The following is an 18,754-nucleotide window of genomic DNA, read 5'->3' on the forward strand; positions in this document are numbered from 1 at the left end:
TCGGACGAGATAGAGAGAAAGATCAGTGAGAAAAAGAACCTAAAAAATGAAGAGAGCGGATTGGAGGAGAAACGAAAAAGGAGGGGGGGGGGAAAAGAGGTGAGAGAAAGAAGAAAAGAGAGAGATAGATTTGGAGTGAGAAGGAATGAGGGTGAGAAAATGAGTGAGTTTAAGCTTAAAAACTCTAAAAACTCACTTTTTATGTTTTCAGAGAATAGACTATATTTTTTAGTTAGTCTTGAATTCAGTTTTTGAAAATAGTCTTACCAAACAAGTTTTTAAGACCTAAAACTTGAAAATTGTTTTTGAGTTTAAAAAGTTGGATTCAAATACGCTACCAAACAAGCCCTTAGTTTTCTGCTTGAAATGAAATTTGTAACACCACATGGCCACATGGCATGTCTCGGTTCAACAATATTCATGAAACTGCAAGCAAAGGTAATATCTCTATAGCGCACACGCACATAAACAAAGTAATGAATGTACCAGGTTGGGACATTAGGCCATCTCCAACTAAAGGCTGGTCAGACGTTTAATATTTTAATGAACACTACAGGATCATATTTGCCTCCATCTCCAACCAAGGGCCATAGGACTCGTTTTAGCCCTGTCACAAAAAACCATTTCCAACCGAGAGCCAAAGGGCCAAACATAATTTATTATTTAAATTTAAAAACAACAACTTATATTTAAAAACTACAACTTAAATTTAAAAACGACAAATTAAATTTAGCTTCTCTGTCATCAACTTCAACTTCCGAGGATGAGTTGGAGCTTTAGGAAATGGGGAGTAGGGAGCCCAATTCGAAGCAGGTGTCATCTTCAGAAGATGAAGAATGAAAGGACTGGGGGACATTGTTGTTGGAATTCCTTTGTCCCACATTAGCCAGAGGACTTGAGAACAAGCCCTTTATATAGAATTACCCCACTCTAACTAATACCAAGACCTTTTGTATTAAAACCCCACACCTGACGGATTGAGCAGATGGCGAAGTGGGGACAGTATCGGTGTTGTTGGAGTGGGCTCATGGCCCGTCTACCTGAAATTTAAGATGGTATCAGAGCCAGGGGACGGGCTCGTACATCCACGTGAACAGGTGGGTCCCCTTTGACCTCGCGCAAACTAGTGAGCCCCGACTTCGCTCCACGTGGTTGCCGATGTGTGAAACTTCACGTGAGACCCCACACCTTGTTGAAGTGGGCCCATGACCCGTCTACCTGAAATTTAAGAGTTGTTATGCAAGATAAAGCCTTATTCCTCAATCATTTTCTATCCTTATATATATTTAGAGGTTTGTCATTCATATAGTATGCATTAAATTAATGCAATGCCATGCCTTGATAATGATTCATTAAAAAATAAATAAGGATTTGAAAAACTGAGGTAAAATTCGGAAGTAATTACCGAATGAGCTTTGTTACGAATGAAATGAAGAGCTCTTCACCTGTAAAGAATGAAATGAATACTCAGAAATCGTCATCTATTCTATCGGGTTTTGAAGCCAAAGTAACAGCTAGAGAAAGAAAAACCCTTTTACCAGTGGCAGTGAATGTTCTGAGGCGATTAGGCTTCAACCTCAACATCCCCACTCCCTCCGCACTCCGCAGCCAACGGTGCAGTCAACCGCCAGCATGCTGACAATGCGACGAGTATTGTAGTGGAATCATCATTCCACTGCTTTGTACTTGTGAGCTTCATCATGCTGACAGTGCGACGAGTACTGTAGAAACGATTCAAGAGTTCCCGCTTCAATTGCTCCCAGTTGTTGATGGACTCAGGCTCTAGGTCTGTGTACCAATCGAACGTATTCCCATTCAGAAAGCGGACAAACTGTTTTACGAGGTAGTCTCCCTCCATCCTAACATTGTTGCAAGTTTTGACGAAATAAGCGATGTCTTGCTTTGGGTTCCCCTTTCCGTTAAACTGCATAAACTTTGGTGGTTGGTACCCCATTAGCATCCGCAAGCTATCAATCCTCTTGGTGTATGGCTTCGAGTACATCAGTGCATACCTTGAAGTGCCTCCATATTGTGTCTTGATGGTGTTTGTGATCATGTCTTGAAGTTGTTGGATGGAAAGAGAGCCCATTAATGTAGCTTCGAACACTGGTTTTTGTTTCCCTCCAACTTTGTCGACATGATGCGTTTTTCTCTTGCCAGACTATTCGTCATGCTGATTCTTCTTTAGGTCAAGGTCAGCTTCTCCATCATGCTGTGATTCCAACATATTCATGAGCGTAGCGATCTACACGTATTTCTCCTCGACAATCTTTGTTAGCTTCGCGATATCCTCATTCATCTGTGCAAGTTGTTCCTTAATGAAGGTGGCACTGATGATCATGACTTGTGCAACCCAATAATGTGACTCTCTTGCAGACATCAAGGGTGCTGGCAAAGTCTCCGTGCAATGGTTGTTGGTTGGTGATCTGCAGTAGGATCATGCACTTGAGTCCACATCTGAACCCAGTGATAATGAGTGCTCCCTCGAGTTCTTCGAATCCCACTAGCCGCTTTAGGATGACATCCTACATGCCACAGCAGCATGCTTCGATGCCCCCAGCGGGGCTATGTTGATGACGAACACGCGCCTCTGACGCTCCCTTTACTCCCTCAGTGGCACCAACTTTGAAGTAGCATGTTGAAGAGTGGCGACTGCCTTCACTTTGCTCCGGGTTAACACGCCAAAAGATTCTTCGCTTGCGATAGAAGTACTCAGGCTCATTCCCTTGGTTGCGAGAATGGTTTGTCCCTTCTTTGATGCCATTGCGTTTGGAAGTATGTTTGGATTTCTTGAACGAAGAAAGAGATGAGAGGAAGAGATTGTCCTCCTGGGCGTGCCAAATTTGTAAACACAAAAATCCTGTGACGAATGAGATAAGAACATGTGTATAAAATAAATTTGAATTAATGTAAATTTAGGGTTACAATTTCTTTACAACTTGATCCTCTGATTCAATCTCCGAAATGTGTAGATGTAGTGTTGTTGATCCAAGGGTCGCGATGACTTGATCTTGGATGAACGGATGCCGCAAAGTTTTGGCTCTTGGCAATGGAGGAACCAACACGTGTAGGGGTGCTTAGTGGTTCTTCATAGGATTTGGCGAAGAACACAACGGATTTTCCGAGTCTTCTTGAGTGTTTGAGTGTTTAGAGGGTTTGAGTACTTGAGAGCTTCAGAGTTGCAAAGCTTCAGTGTCTGGGTGTGAAATGATTTCTGGACCCCTTTCTTTGTCTTGGAGCCTCCTATTTATAGACTTTCCAAGCCTTGACTACGGATGGATTTGGCCTTGATTGTGGGCTTGATTAATCGACAAAAGGACCAGGACTTGATTTGTGGGCCGGTTCATGATTTGTCTCCATCAATTAATATTTGATTTAATTAAATTAAAATCAAACAATTCATTTCCACCAAATGTTGACATGTGTCCTTCTTGATAACTAGTCCGATTTTGATGAGTCTCATCCATGTGTACGATTTGTGAGACATATGGCACATGCCATGTATTCATGGTCTGTCAAAACTTTAATGCGTTGGTGAATATTTATTTCACCAAAATTTTGATGTCTACAGATCTCTGTATACAATTAAGAGTTAAGATGCTTTGCTCTAAATGTAAATATATAGTACAGTGCTTTCTTTAAACTATAGTGATGGTATGATCGTACCTACATTGTGGGTGTTGTCCGAGGAAAACTAATCCCGCTATGATGTTGATCGTACCTACTTGCTGGAATTAATTTGAAGGGAAGAAGATTGTATTAAGATTGGCTTTGGAGACAAATTAAGTGCTAAATGGTTGTAAGTACGTATTTACACATCAGTGAGTAAATGGCTCGCCATGCATGTAAAGCTTGCCTTAATAGTGGACCTTGTAGTTTTTAATTAATTCATTGCATGTCACCATTGTATCAATTGTCAGGTAACATGTAAAAACGACAATTATGGATCACAATAAAAACAAGTAGAAACTTCCTGTCTTGAATTAATTGATTTCTTTTAATGGAGTACTCCATCTCACTTAATTATCACTTCCTCATTCAAAGAAACTTTGACAAAGAAAGCAATTAACCAAGTATAAGAAGTGGAAATTAATCAAGATATATAGGACGTTAACTTATAACATAAGAGAATACTTTGAATGTGTTTATTGTATTTTTCTCATTCCGAGGTATATATAATCATGTACAATCCTACTATAATAAAGAAAGAATAATTACAAGTAACCTACAACGTAAACAAGGAAACCCAAAATAATAGGAATCCCAGAATTAAAGGAAAATATTATACAAGTCAACACTTCTCCTCAAGTTGGTGCATATATGTCACACATACCCAACTTGTCCAAGAAACTTGAGAACTTGTCACTAGAACGGGCATTTGTGAGTATGTCAGCCACTTGATCCTCGATCCTAATCAGGGGAAATGCAATTACTTTTCCCTCTAATTTTTCTTTAATGAAGAACCTATCAACCTCCACATGCTTCGTCCTATCATGTTGTACCGGATTATGAGTGATATCCCTAGCAGCCTTGTTGTCACAAAATAACTTCATTGGCAGACTATGGTTAACCCCCAAATCTTGTAATAGAAACTTAAGCCACAAGAGTTCACAAATACCAAGAGTCATACCTTTATATTCCGCTTATGCACTCGAACGAACTACTACATTCTGCTTTTTACTTCTCCATGTTACTAGATTACCACCAACAAAAGTAAAATATCCTGATGTTGAGTATCGGTCATCTACTGAACCCACCTAGTCGGCATTAGTATACCCTTTGATTCTAAAATGCTCATTTTTCTTAAACATAATTTCTTTACCTGGACTCCCCTTCAAGTAACACAATATCTTCATAACTGTACTCATATGTTGCTCCCCCGAATCATGCATATACTGACTAACTACGCTCAAGGCATGAGCAAGATCAGGTCTTGTATGTGCCAAATACATCAATCTTCCAACTAACCATTGATATCTTCCTTTGTTTACCGGTACATGATTATGGTCAAGACTCAACTTCATTCCTTCAGCCAACGGAGTTGCAATAGGTTTACAAGCTGACATCTCGGTTTCCTTTAACAAATCAATGATATACTTTCTTTGGGACAAGAATATTCCAGACTTGCCTCTTGATACCTCGATCCCAAGAAAGTATTTTAGAGATCCAAGATCTTTCATTTCAAACTCCGTAGACAAATACTTCTTTGGAGCAAATTGTTTAACTGTGTCATTCCTTGTAACCACCATGTCATCCACATATGCAATGAGTGTTGTAATCTTTTCATTATTCCGTTTCAAGAACAAGGTGTGATCCCAATTGCTCTGACTATACCCAAATGCCTTCATTGATTTAGTGAACCTGCCGAACCATGCTCTTGATGACTGTTTTAATCTATATAATGACTTCTTTAGCTTACATACTTTACCCTTGTTCATTTCTATTTTGGTACATCCCAATGGAAGCTCCATATAAACTTTTTTAGTCAAATCTCTATGTAGGAATGCATTTTTTACATTAAAATGTTGAAGTGGCCAATCTAGGTTCACTACCATAGACAATAGAACTCTAACAGTATTGATCTTGGCTACTGGCGCAAAGGTGTCGGTGTAATCTATGCCATATTTCTGAGTGTACCATTTTTCCACAAGTCTTGCTTTAAACCGATCGACCATTCCATCTGCTTTGTATTTCACTGTATAGACCTATTTACATCCCACAGGTTTCTTACCTGCTGGCAAGTCCGATAGTTCCAAGGTAATATTCTTCTTCAACAATCTTAATTCCTTATTCATTGCTTCTTTCCATCTAGGATCGGCTAAAACTTCCTGCACACAGTTAGGAATATATAAGTAGACAATTGATTTACAAACGACTTATTTAATTCAGACAAGTGTAAGGTGGACACATAGTTGTTTAATGGGTACCTCACTCTCGAGTTGTGAGTTGGTTTGCTCACCGAATATTTAGTTTTACACTTAGAGTCTGCCTCATAAGTGGGTTTAGGAATACCTCGATTAATCATTTTCGGGAGACTACAAAGCGATGATCCATTTGGAGTAAAAGATGATTGGTAATGAGAATCACTGAAAGACGAGTCGGCATGTACTATTTCTTTTACAACAGTTGGTTCCAACTGCAAGGGGACTAAGGGGGCAGTGTTTTCTGCTATCTTAGGCTCGACAAGAAGCTGTTGTGCAGCAACAACTTGCTCGAAGCTTGGCTGTTGTGCAGTCGACATTTGTTCAATGGTAGGTTGTTGTGCAATGGCCTATTGGCTGCACTGCAACGTGCTGCTTGGTTCCATAATCAAACATACGAATTTCATTGCCTTGAAACTCCCCTTAAAGTGAGTACTCAAAGGAACCAAAATACATCTCCGTTTCATGAAAAGTGAGATCGGCAGTGATAAACATTTTCTTGGTTAGAAGGTGATAGCACCGACAGCCTTTCTGAGTAGTAACATGCCCCATAAACACATATCGAAGAGCTTGATGTTCAAGTTTGTTTTGCCGTTGTGAAGGGTGCACGTGCACGAAAGCCACGCAGTCAAGAACACAAGGGGAAATGTTAGGGACTGATGGGCAACTGAAGAGAGACATAAAAGTATAAAACGGTGTCTGAAACTTGAGAGTACGAAAGGGAAGCCAATTAATAAGGTAGGCAGCAGATGTGAAAGTCGCACCCCAATAATATAAGGGAAGACGTGCCTCAAGAAGAGAAGCACAAACCATTTTTAATAAATGTCGATTCTTCTGTTTAGCCACCCCATTCTGTTGAAGGGTATATAGACATGTGGCCTGATGAACAATATCGTGCATGTCAAAGAAAGAACGGAGTTTAGTATTAACATACTCGCCTCCATTATCACTTCGAACCACCTTAATTTTCATATTGTATTGTATCGAAACCATTTTGTGAAATTTCTGAAAGGCCATACTAACATCACTTTTTTATTTTAACAAAGTAACCCAAGTCATTCTCATACGATCAGCAATAAATAAGACAAACCAATGAGCTCCACCAAAAAGGCAATTTTGGAAGGGCCTCAAACATCTGAGTGCACAATCATAAAAGGAACGGAACTCTTATTTAAACTTGGAGGAAAAAAAGTTCGATGGCTCTTAGCCATTTCACACACATCACACTTAATCTGAGAAACATCGTTTTTCACAAACAAACTAGGAAATAACTTATGCAAATAACCAAACGAAGCATGGCAAGACAACGGTGCCATATCCATACGTTGGACCCTTTATTATTCTCAGCTGGAGTCCCATTCACTGACAATGCTTGAGTGAGCAATCCCGAGCTACTGGAATTCAACTCGATGAAGTACAGCTTCCCTCGTCTAATACCACAACCAGTCGCCTTCCGCGCCTGGATGTCCGTAAAGACAAAAAAATAAGGCCAAAAAACCACCAAATAGTGTAAGTTAAGGGTTATTTGGGCAACCGACAATAAATTGTAATTCAATGAGGGAACCACAAGGACAATATCAAGTTTCATGGTATCAAAAAGGGAAACCGTGCCTTCCCCAAGAACTGGGGCGGCATCACCATTAGCCACATTAACCTCGGTGTGGGTAAAGTTTTTTTAGTGAGGAAACCTGTCTAGAATCACAAGTCATATGTTCAGTAGCTCCATAATCAACTATTCATGTATTATTCATAACAGAAGTGAAGACATTAAGTGCCTTACCATTGGTACCTGCCGCAGCAATCAGAGAAGATGCTTTGCTTGCTACATCCGTTGAATCATCATTGGTTTCTGCAACAGAAGCTCGAGGTTTGTTGAAGCGAGGGTCATGTGTCTTATCCTAATTCTCGGGATACCCAATCAGCTCGAAACACCAGCTTTTGGACTGTCATGTCATACCACAATGCAGACATTTACCTGAGAACGATCACAACTGGTTTGGCAGGTTTTTGGCTGTCCAATTTTAGTCTCGAACCCACCTTGGTCGGTGCGGTTGGAGGGGCCTCAGGCCTTGGCTGCCATTATAGTCGGTTCTGACCTTTAGCCTTCCATCTTCATAGCTTCTTTGTGATCCGCTTCACGACGGACATACACATAAGCAGTATGAAGTTCAAGTGGTGGGTCTTTGTGCTTTATTTCGCCACAAACCTGATCAAACACATCATCAAGCCCATCAAGAAACAAATACAACATTTGTCGCTCGGTTGTCTTATGAAAGAATAATTACAAGCAATCTACAATCTAAATAAGGAAACCCAAAATAATAGGAATCTCATAATTAAAAGAAAATATTATACAAATCAACAATAACATTCATCAAGTACTTTTATCAACGAGTGAGAGAAAAACAAAGAAAACATTTACCATCGCCGACTATAGTTTTTGGCTTCGGTTTTTAGTTTGTGTGCCCTGCGTAAGACTACGAGGATCATTTCGTGATGTTTCACAAGAGCTTCTTTGTCATTAGAAAGTGATGTAATATTTTGTCCTCATGAGCATTATGGTTGAATGTGCTTACGTAGTTGAGATTTTATATTGTCTTTTATTGTATTTATAATCGTGAAATTATATTCTTTGTCTCTCATTTTAATTAATTAATGGAATCTTTCTCATTCAAACATAAAAAAAGTCCAATAAAACCAAAGAAACAACAAATTGACAAAAGGCTAGTGTACAACAAATTGAATTGAACATTCAAGATAGAAGCCAAGCCACCATGGCATCAGCATGATCACCATCACCAGCAGCAGTAGCAGATTCTCCTTCCCGCAACCAAGACAGCATGTTTTGTCTGTCATGGCCATCCCATAAGTAGTCATGCCCAGTCCCAGCATTGCTAAGTACACTCTCCCAATCCCATAATATTTGATCGTGATCTCCGAATCCACCTGCAGTATGACCGTCCTCCGTATCACAATTAATAGTATTTGTCAGTGACAATGAAGAGCCGCATGAATGCAAGTCCCCCGTCACAACTTTTCCGTTTGAGTTTGAGATCGACGACGTGGAGCTCAAATTACAACCGCAGCTGCTACTCTCTAGCTCCTGATCGTGATGATCATCACTGGCTGCCGTAGTAGTAGTCGTCGTTGTTGTCGTCGTCTTCATAACTTTGTTTGGACTTATGACTAGTTGGTCACATGACGAAGGTAATTCTGTGTCCTGATGATCACTTATAACCGCGTTCGGAAAATGATCAGCATCTTGATGAATGTTTATTTCACTTGAACTTAAAGCCATAGCCCCATTTGGATCCAGTATCTCGTCCTCATTAATGTCGTCCATCAAGTAGTCAGTAAAACCCAACAACCCTCCATTAATGCCGACATATTCATTCATATCATCGTCGCCATGTACATGTGGATGTGGTCCTAAAATTAGTTTTTCGCCATCAGTTTCTTTCTGATGATCAATGACCGTTGCCGGCATTGCGGTTCCTCCACCTCTAGTTTCCTGCTGCTGGTCCGGGACCCCCATTGGTAGCACGTAACCGTCCTGCATGGTGTCCACGTTTTTATTATTACTTTTAGTAGGCAAGGCAATTGCCTCGTGGGCATTATTGAGACGATCATCATCATCATCAGCAGCAGCAGCAATATTATCGTGTTTGTGGTGGCTCTGCCTCAGCCGGGCCTTGAGGCCTTTGGGTTTGGTGGTAGAGGAGGTTTTGTCCTTCTTCATGGCCCAGCGACTGGTTCTGCCGCCCCTTCTTTTGGGAGGGCCTAATTCCATAGCTGCGGAAACTTCATCACCGGCTGGTGGGAAACTGGTGCTAATTTCAGTAGTAATGGCGGTGGTGGTGGCAGGCCTCCTGAAGGTGCCAATTTTTCTGCTCAAGTGAGAGTTCCAGTAGTTCTTTATTTCATTGTCTGTTCTTCCTGGTAATTGACCCGCTATCAAAGACCACCTGCATCATATATACATTCATAATGACAGTAATTATTAATTAACCAGCAACGTTAAATCAAAACTTTATTTGCATTTGCATATTTAGAAAGAAAAGAAACGAACATTATATACTAGGAGTAATTCTAAATAGACAAAATTTACAAACTAAATGATGTATTATCTATAAAAAATGAATACGTTTATCGACGCTTAAGTAATAATTCAATCATCAACTTTCATATCATTAAGTTACAAAATTTTACCTACAAATTTAGTCTCTCTAACATTACATAATGCTATAATATCTGATATCTACAGCTAGCTAGGTTTGTCTTTGTTCCCCTTTACATTAAATTTGAAGGCCAAATTTTATGGTCCCAAAGAAAAATTGTCAAGCCAGTTTGATTATCGCGAGCATAAAGACAAGAAAATGTAAACAACGGCAACTTGTGCTAGTCAGACAATATGACATGGAAGAAAACAACTTATACCTACTATTGCATAATTGGCACGAGACATTATAGTTTATAGTTGTGAGTTTTTATATTAATCATACAATATCATGTGAAAAAAACTATTTATCATATTGCATAATTAACATGGAACACTGACATAGTAACTCTGTGTACTCAGTATAAAACAATACCATGTGAAGAAAAGTCTACTCATGGTATTACATACTAAACATTTATCACCATAGTAACGGAATATACTCTATAATACAAATCTTTCTAAACTAATTCAACCCTTTCTTTTATTTTCCTTTTTCAGTTCGTGTGGCCTGTGGGGACATTTGATATGATATAGTGCTTGTGTATCCCATGGGGGACTTATTTGTCTTCTCATCTACGCTTAACGAGCATTTATCGTTCAAACATCATTATCAAAATCGTTCATTATCTTTTCATCATCCAAAGATATGGAAAAAAATATATATATAATTTGGAGATTTTCAATCATCCATATACATAAAACAAATGAACAGTTCATCATGAGGATACTATTTGTTATCAAAATTATTGATTGATTTAACACGTATAGATGACTAAACGATATTCAAATTGAATAATTTTTTGCAGATATAATCTTAATAGATAATAAAGAGAACAAACAGTTTCAATTATGATGTTCAAGTGATAAAACTTTATTAATTGTAAGTGGTAAGTAAGTCCCTCAATAGGAGACAAACAGTATCTATGATATGCTTTAGATAATGCAGTAAAAAAATGTGGTGCACGAGAAATCAAGTAAAAAAATGTGGTGCATGAGAAATTATGGAGGAGCTTCTATATTTATCAAATCGTTGTAATTACAAAAGAAGCCATACATTATTTGGTATTAAAAATTGGTCAAACCGGTGCAGAGTAAATGTGCTTTTTTTTTTTTAACGGTGGAGAGTTGATATGATCACGGTGCATTCGGATTATCTCCGATTCTCCACAAATTGAGTTTAATGATCAAATGATTCGGATTGTTGAAATTTGATCTAACGATTATAATATTATAACTTTTAAAAGAATTCGAATCATTTGATCATTAAACTTAATTTTTGGGGATCCAAAGAGGATCCGGGTTCAATCACGACAAACCAATTCAACGTGTTTCCCTCAAAACAAACAACAATAATAATAATTAGTGCTAGCAGAGAGCATACACTTTGTGTGTGTGTGAACAATTTCTCTTAATAAGTGCATATTTTTTTTATACTATTATTAAGATAAGCCTCCTTGTCAACTTTTTTCCCTTTTTTTTTTTTTTCTATGTTGCTCTCATTTTTGTCAATAGTGTATCAAAAGTGAGGACAAAATAGGAAAATCCAAAAAAATCATGATTTCACTTACATGTATGAAAAAATGATGATGAGATAATTTCTCTTAATAAATGCATATTTTTTATCTTAGGTAAATATTTCGATATAAAATTACTATTTTGCCCTTCTTATGTAAATATTGTGTATCAAAAGTAAGGGCATAATAAAGAAAATGTTCAAAAACTACAAACTTACTATTTTACCCTCCTCATGTCAAATATTGTGTATTTAAAAGTGAGGGCAAAATTGAAAGAAAATGAGACAAATAGTTGACAAGCCCTCCCTCATTCGTCGTAAATTTTACGATCAGTTTTTATCAAATACTATTTGTATTCAATTTTAAATATAAAATTTAAAATAATTTCTGACTGCACAATATATAACGAATAAACATGATTAGAAAATCTTCAAAATCCTCAGAGAATTTAGAGAGGATGTTCATTCGAGATTTTTATTTAAAATATAAATATAAAAATTAATGATTAAAGTACTCGGAGTACTAGTAGTCTGGAGTACTCAAATGGTTTGCCAGAGTATACGCCTTACCCAAGTAACGACAAAAAGCAAATTTGTTTGCCGACAAATGACAATGACACGGACAGCATAAAAAAACATAACAATAATAGCTGCAAGGAAAAGAATGTTGACAATTCAGAATCCAGAAGAGAGGAGGGGAATGGGGAGAGAAGACGATACTTTGATGTTGTATGATATCCCCCTTCTTCTCTCTCCATTCCCCTCTTCTCTTCTGGACTGTTTCTATTTGCGTTTGAATTTTTATATAATTATTAGTAAAAGAATTACGATCCATGAAAATGAAGTGCATGGGAAAATAATTATAATTAGGCTAATTTATGAATTTAATTAATGCCCAGGCTTATGAGTGAGTGACTAACCTATTACCCAAAGAGGCATGCAATTTGATGATGATATCTTCCTCTTGAGAAGAAATATTTCCCCTCTTTAAGTCAGCTCTCAGATAGTTTATCCATCTCAGTCTGCAACTCTTACCACACCGCAGCAACCCTTCAAGTTGAATAATTAATAATATTATTAATTTAATTTAATTGTACGATGCATAATTATTAACAAATTCATGATAAGAAGGACAAGTAGGTACCTGCATTCTTCGGTAAACACCTCCAGGAGCCTTCCCCATTGGCCTGGATATAATTGAGTAACATTTCATCCTCCTCCGCCGTCCACCTTCCCTTCTTGAGACCGACTTTCTCACAGCAAGGCGCCCTCCCCATTTCTCTCCAGTTAATCTCTCGACCGAGCCAAGAATATATACAACAGAGATAATTCACAAGTAACGAGTCCTCACTGCGACAAAGATCACTCTGAGGCTGCTAAGACGAGGGTTTTAAAAACGTGATTTACACAAGGAGAGGGTCCAGCAGGGTGGGATAAATATGAGCCCCCGAGATAGAGAGAGAGAGGGGGAGAGAGAGAGAGAGAGAGAGAGAGAGAGAGAAGGGAGGTGTACTGGTGGACTGGTGGAGGTGGAGGTGGGGTTCGCCATTAAATAAAAAATTGAATATTGATAGAGACGGACGTGTGGTGGAAGATTGTGCCACGAGGTCTACATGTCCATACCACACTCGTGGCTGCCTCTGTGTCGAGGGCCTCGTGATGAGGAAAATTTTAAATGTGACGGGAACACGAATGGTATATTATGTATATTTATGTAAGTGGTGAAAATTTTTATTTTTCAAGTAATTAATTTTTTGACACACAAATCTCACAATTTGTATAATAACACGTGATGTACTATCTCGTATGCTGATCACATTGAAAAATCTCTCATCGTGAGGATTGTATCTCCCACGTTGATGAACCTCCGGGCCCTCTCTCCCTCCCTCCGTCCCAACCTACTAGTCATGTCATGTCCTTCCTAAAAAATCAAAGGACAAAAATTGTATGTCCTCCCGTGTCCTCCTGTTTTGTATGATCATGATTAAACTATGTTAATATTTTATATTATTTTTTTATAAAGATAATAAGATAAAAATAAATAGTAATATAAAATGTTGACGTGATTTAACTGTGATCACACAAATAGAAGGGCACGGGAGGATAGACAATTCTTGTCCAAAATCAAATGTTCTGTTCGTATTTTCTGTCTCCAAAATATTTATAATCTTATCTACGTCCTACTTTTCTAATATTCAATCACTTGAATTTGAACTATTTAAATATAATGAGATCCTCTCTAGAATTAGTATTCATGAGTCTCCACCCAATCCATCTTCCCTTCTCTTATTTCATTTTTCCGTTAAGTAGGAGGGCTTTCACGTACCTAATTATATATGTAAGGCTACGTCCGTAGCTTAGCATACTCTCTACTCAGTATTGGAGATGTGAGCTGCTAGCTGACCCCTTGGTCTTATTTCTTCACTAATTTTATGTTACAACAAACGTTTTTCACAATCCATCCATCAATGAGTTTTCACGAAAAAACAAATCGTAACAACAACATTTAAATGCAACCACCGCATTTATTTATATCGTATATACTTAATTTTGCTGATGATGTTCTTGCTCTGCTCTCTCCGGGCCATTCGTTCATTCAATTCAAGCCTCCTCTTGAAAACTTGAAGAATCCTCGACGTGTTTCTTTCTACCAATCACCACGTAATCATTTTATTTTTATTTCTTCTGATATTTTTCTGTTATTAATTCATTTGTAACGGGCCCCATTGGTCAGGATGAGGTGGGCTGCAGCCCACTCAAGTTCTGAGCTAGAAAATGAGTACCCTGATTCATTGTAGGACAATATAAGAGCAAAAGCAATGGGGCCTGCCTTGTGCCTGGCCCTGCAGGATCTGAGAAATGTATGGAAAGCCCACATTCCAGTCTTTATTATTTGGGATTTCATTTTGAAGAAATGATACGGAGCCCAAACATCATTTTCGACGTGTCCATCGGATCTACAAAATAAATAGCATCGTCGTCGTCACGGCCTCCAGTCCGGTTCCAGGAATGCGCATCAAGGAAAGCCTATCCGACGTGGCAGACGATGATTGGGTAGAACAACCATACGCTCAACGTGATTGGCCAATTTTGGAGGAAAACACGTTGCAAAATACAAATGGTTTGACGCAAAACAGAAAAATTGAATTGACGAAAAAGTGGGTTTCAGAGTTTTGTGTTGGAAACCGGAAAGGAAATCACATCACTTAACCAACGGACCAACGAACTCCAGAACTCCATCCCACGCCTTCCTGCTGCCAGGAGAGGAAGACTCTCAGGAGGAAGAAGAGGACGGAGACCCTCGGACCCGCTGTCCGCCGAGAATTCAATCGGAAAGAGAGAGTTTGAGTGGTCAGGGGAGATCCACCATCCAACCCCTAATCTTTCCTTGCAATGGCGCATCAGAGAACCAAGCTTGTACTTGTCTTCCTCTTCTTCCTCTGCTTTGCTGTTGCCGCCGTCATTGCGGTCGCAGGGAAGAGCTATTATGAAATACTGCAGGTGCCCAAGGGAGCCTCCGACGAGCAGATCAAGAGAGCTTACCGGAAGCTCGCCTTGAAGTACCATCCTGATAAGAACCCCGGCAACGAAGAGGCCAACAAACGATTCGCCGACATTAACAACGGTACTTCGCTTCCTTCCTTCTCAAATCTCAATTATTTTCGAGCTAATAATAATCAATGATAATGATGCTGAGAATAATAATGGCTACTTTGATTGATTTGATTAGCATACGAAGTGCTTTCGGATAGCGAGAAGAGGAGCATATACGATAGGTACGGAGAAGAGGGTCTGAAACAGCATGCCGCTACTGGAGGCCGAGGCGGCGGCGGCGGCATGGGAATGAACATCAACGACATCTTTTCCGAGTATGTTTCATTGGATTTTACTGAATTACTTTTCAGTTTCATTACTCCATAATCCATATAATTACTCACTTCACATCATAGTTTTGTTCATGTTAGCTAACTACACCAATTCAAAACTGAAGAACTAGAATTTTGAGATTTAATGTCTCTAATCTATGGACTGTGGGTGAGTATGTGCGAGTTTAGTACTTATTTAAAATAAGGTAGCTGGTGTTGATTCCGAATAACTATTCAATGAGATAGAGACCGTGGAACCACACAAACACTGATTGATCGTGGTTTATCCAATTCAGTCCATGTTGAGCTATATCTAGATTTTACTATAATGTGGGTTACATTGTACATATAGAGAACTGGGAGTTGCCAAATGATGAGAAAGCAAGGAACCCAAAGATATGGGTGAGGGGACCCTTTTATAGGGCAAGGGGTTGCTCTCCACTTCACATATTTAGTGAGGCCGAAACCAACGGTGCAAATAGCTGTACTTGTTGCACTTTTCCTACACTCACTTTTTTTTGTTTCATATAGGTTTTTTGGTGGCGGACGCCCTTCGGAAGAAGAAGATAGAATCATCAAGGGAGATGATGTAGTCGTCGAATTGGACGCAACATTGGAAGACCTCTATATGGGAGGCTCATTAAAGGCAAGAGACATGTATAGCTTTTTAGCTCCCAATTAAGAATATGCATGGCTGTCATCCAGTATCTGATATTAAGCATTCTTCATGCATTGTGATAGATATGAAGTTGTTCACCCGTGCATATCAACCATGACGGAAAACTATATATAATGAAAATGAAGTTTTAGTGGTAGCCAATTGCATGGCATCACTAATCTCTCTCTCTCTGATATGGTCACTGCTTTTCGATGTATTGTGTTTGTTCTGACATCTTGTTTCTACATTTACTACATGCTAGAGAAACCAAGTTTTCCAAGCCTGTAGGCTCTGCTGGATCTTTCCATTTCTCTCTGTATGACTTTACACTCTCTTTATCAGGTTTGGAGGGAGAAGAACATTCTGAAACCAGCACCAGGCAAGAGACGTTGTAACTGCAGAAATGAGGTCTATCACAGGCAAATCGGTCCAGGGATGTTCCAACAGATGACAGAACAGGTATATGCTTCAACAATTGTTTCTTCCAACAAAGTCTTCTGAGTGCATTTCTATATTTTTTGTTTCCCTGTTCCTTTCTTCAACTAGTTTCACTGGCTATTATGCTACTACCATTCTTACATACTTTGTTATGCTCTTTCAGGTCTGTGACCAGTGTCCCAATGTCAAATATGAAAGGGAGGGATATTTCGTCACTGTTGATATTGAGAAGGGGATGCAAGATGGGCAAGTAAGATTTCATTCTTCATTTTCTTTTGAAACTTATTAGTTCTGTCAATTTGCTTATGCCAGTTAACAATAGATAACTTCTTCCTTGTGCACATATTCGAAAATCTCTTCCCAGTGTTTCCGTGTATTGCCCCATATGCAGTGCATGTTGGTGTTTTAATTCCTGTTGATTCCTGATTTTAGAGTATCATTCTGAATATTCTGAAATATAAGCTTTTGTTCTGAGCGGTAACTTTTATTTTATTTATATTATATATAAGATTTATGGAACTGGTTGATATTGTTTCAAATCTAGTTCGTGAGTGTATAAGATTTATGGAACTGGTTAATTTTGTCTTTTTACAGGAGGTGGTCTTCTATGAAGATGGTGAGCCTATAATTGATGGAGAACCTGGAGATCTAAAAGTTAGTTCTATGACCTTGCCAACTTGGTTTAGTAAATTGAACATCCATGGGCCATGTTCTGGCAATAATTGTCCACATTTTTTTTGCAGTTCCGTATCCGCACAGCAGCTCACGACCGGTTCAAAAGGGAAGGCAACGATTTACATACAACTATCACTATCACACTGGTATGACCGAAATTAATTTGTGTGTTAGGTTTAATAAGTTGCAGCTAGCATAAGGACCTTAAAATTGGACATACAAGTTTTTAGGTTGTAGAATGGAGTTGATTTCTTGGCCTTACAATGTAATGTATATACAGGTTCAAGCTCTTGTTGGCTTTGAGAAGACTGTTAAGCACCTTGATGATCATCTGGTGGACATTAGCTCAAGGGTGAGTCAGCATAGCATGTACTTGTTAGCTATAGGGAAAATTGCTTTAGAATATGTCATGCTTTGCTACTTTTAAAATTTCCATGGGGAAGGAAAGGGATTCATAAAATAGTACAAGTTAGACTGAGGTTTACGTTGATAACGATGCAGGGAATTACAAGGCCCAAGGAAGTGAGGAAATTCAAAGGGGAAGGGATGCCTCTACATTTCAGCAACAAGAAAGGAGATTTGTATGTAACATTTGAGGTTCTATTCCCGAACTCACTAACAGATGATCAGAAGACAAGGATCAAGGCGGTTCTGGGCTAAGTAGGTAGGTATAGAGGATATATAATTTTGTTTTTGTTTTGTTAGTTTAAAATGTGTTCCAATTGTAACATCTCGAGAGACGTTAAGAAGGCCCTGAGTTCTTGTTTGAGCCCCGAGCCCCTCCTCTCCTCCTGAGTTTAGCTAACAGAGTAAAACATTTTATGATAAAAAGATTATTTGTTGTTGTAGTTATATCATTTGTGTGGTCTGCCGGTAAAGCGCTGTTCATTCAAAATCATAGCCATAGCCGGAGGGAGGGAGAGAGAGAGAGAGAGAGAGAGAGAGCTCTTAAACTGGATCATGAATTGGGCCTGGCATCCAATTGTTGTTAGATATGGATTTGGGTGAAGTTTTGGTTGGAAGTTGGAGATGGCGAAGGTGGCGCCCAATTTTGACCAGAATGAATGGGAGCAGATGAGCTACCTTCCTTATTCCACCCACTCATGAGTCAAGACTCAACTCGCTACTACTTGTAGGCTGCTGACTTTTCCAAATTGCCATCCCAATTTGAATTTCCCACCGACAAAGGAAAGGAAGCAAACTCTTTGATGCTTGTGTTGTGCGATTTTAAAAGTCTGCCAACTTTCTAACACAACTTGTTGAATTACTACTAAAACCCAACAAGGAAAATAACAAAACCTCGAAACTTTTGAGAGCCAGACCAGTAGTAATGCAATTTAAACTTTAAAGGGACGTCACGAATCAGAATTAGGTGTGCTTGCCTAGTGCCCAACATACATTAAGGAGGGAAAGCTCTATTCACCCTTTTTTCTGGGCTAATAAATTGGCTTTGCCTAAAATCTA

General features: G+C 38.9%; 2 protein-coding genes across 2 annotated transcripts; one reads left to right on the forward strand and one right to left on the reverse strand.

Annotated features, from left to right (window-relative positions):
* Positions 1-8,591: 8,591 nt before the first annotated feature.
* On the reverse strand, positions 8,592-13,162 carry LOC103967156 (transcription factor MYB11). Its single transcript, XM_009380415.2, has 3 exons — positions 12,798-13,162; positions 12,574-12,703; positions 8,592-9,886 (listed from the first exon to the last, which is right to left on the reverse strand). The coding sequence occupies exons 1-3, from the start codon at positions 12,928-12,930 to the stop codon at positions 8,674-8,676; spliced, it is 1,476 nt and encodes a 491-aa protein (XP_009378690.2). The 5' UTR covers positions 12,931-13,162; the 3' UTR covers positions 8,592-8,673.
* Positions 13,163-14,889: 1,727 nt separating this feature from the next.
* On the forward strand, positions 14,890-18,142 carry LOC103967157 (dnaJ protein ERDJ3B). Its single transcript, XM_009380416.3, has 9 exons — positions 14,890-15,278; positions 15,384-15,522; positions 16,051-16,165; positions 16,520-16,636; positions 16,779-16,865; positions 17,210-17,269; positions 17,359-17,436; positions 17,571-17,642; positions 17,792-18,142. Exons 1-9 carry the CDS (start codon positions 15,047-15,049, stop codon positions 17,948-17,950), a joined length of 1,059 nt encoding a protein of 352 aa, XP_009378691.2. The 5' UTR covers positions 14,890-15,046; the 3' UTR covers positions 17,951-18,142.
* The last annotated feature ends 612 nt before the right edge of the window (positions 18,143-18,754 follow it).

Source organism: the organism of the source record quoted next, unplaced genomic scaffold, assembly GCF_019419815.1.
Source record: "Pyrus x bretschneideri cultivar Hongxiangsu unplaced genomic scaffold, Pyrus_bretschneideri_v1 Contig23, whole genome shotgun sequence".
In the NCBI taxonomy this organism is placed as follows: Eukaryota; Viridiplantae; Streptophyta; class Magnoliopsida; order Rosales; family Rosaceae; genus Pyrus; species Pyrus x bretschneideri.

Excerpts from the sequence above, each read along its gene's own strand:
- LOC103967156 (XM_009380415.2), bottom strand. The coding sequence starts at position 12,930 with ATGGGGAGGGCGCCTTGCTGTGAGAAAGTCGGTCTCAAGAAGGGAAGG. Across the intron at positions 12,704-12,797 it reads GTGTTTACCGAAGAATGCAG|GGTTGCTGCGGTGTGGTAAG; the intron begins GTACCTACTTGT and ends TTCAACTTGAAG. Across the intron at positions 9,887-12,573 it reads CATGCCTCTTTGGGTAATAG|GTGGTCTTTGATAGCGGGTC; the intron begins GTTAGTCACTCA and ends TATATGATGCAG.
- LOC103967157 (XM_009380416.3), top strand. The coding sequence starts at position 15,047 with ATGGCGCATCAGAGAACCAAGCTTGTACTTGTCTTCCTCTTCTTCCTC. Across the intron at positions 16,637-16,778 it reads TCCAACAGATGACAGAACAG|GTCTGTGACCAGTGTCCCAA; the intron begins GTATATGCTTCA and ends ATGCTCTTTCAG. Across the intron at positions 17,270-17,358 it reads GAGAACCTGGAGATCTAAAA|TTCCGTATCCGCACAGCAGC; the intron begins GTTAGTTCTATG and ends TTTTTTTTGCAG.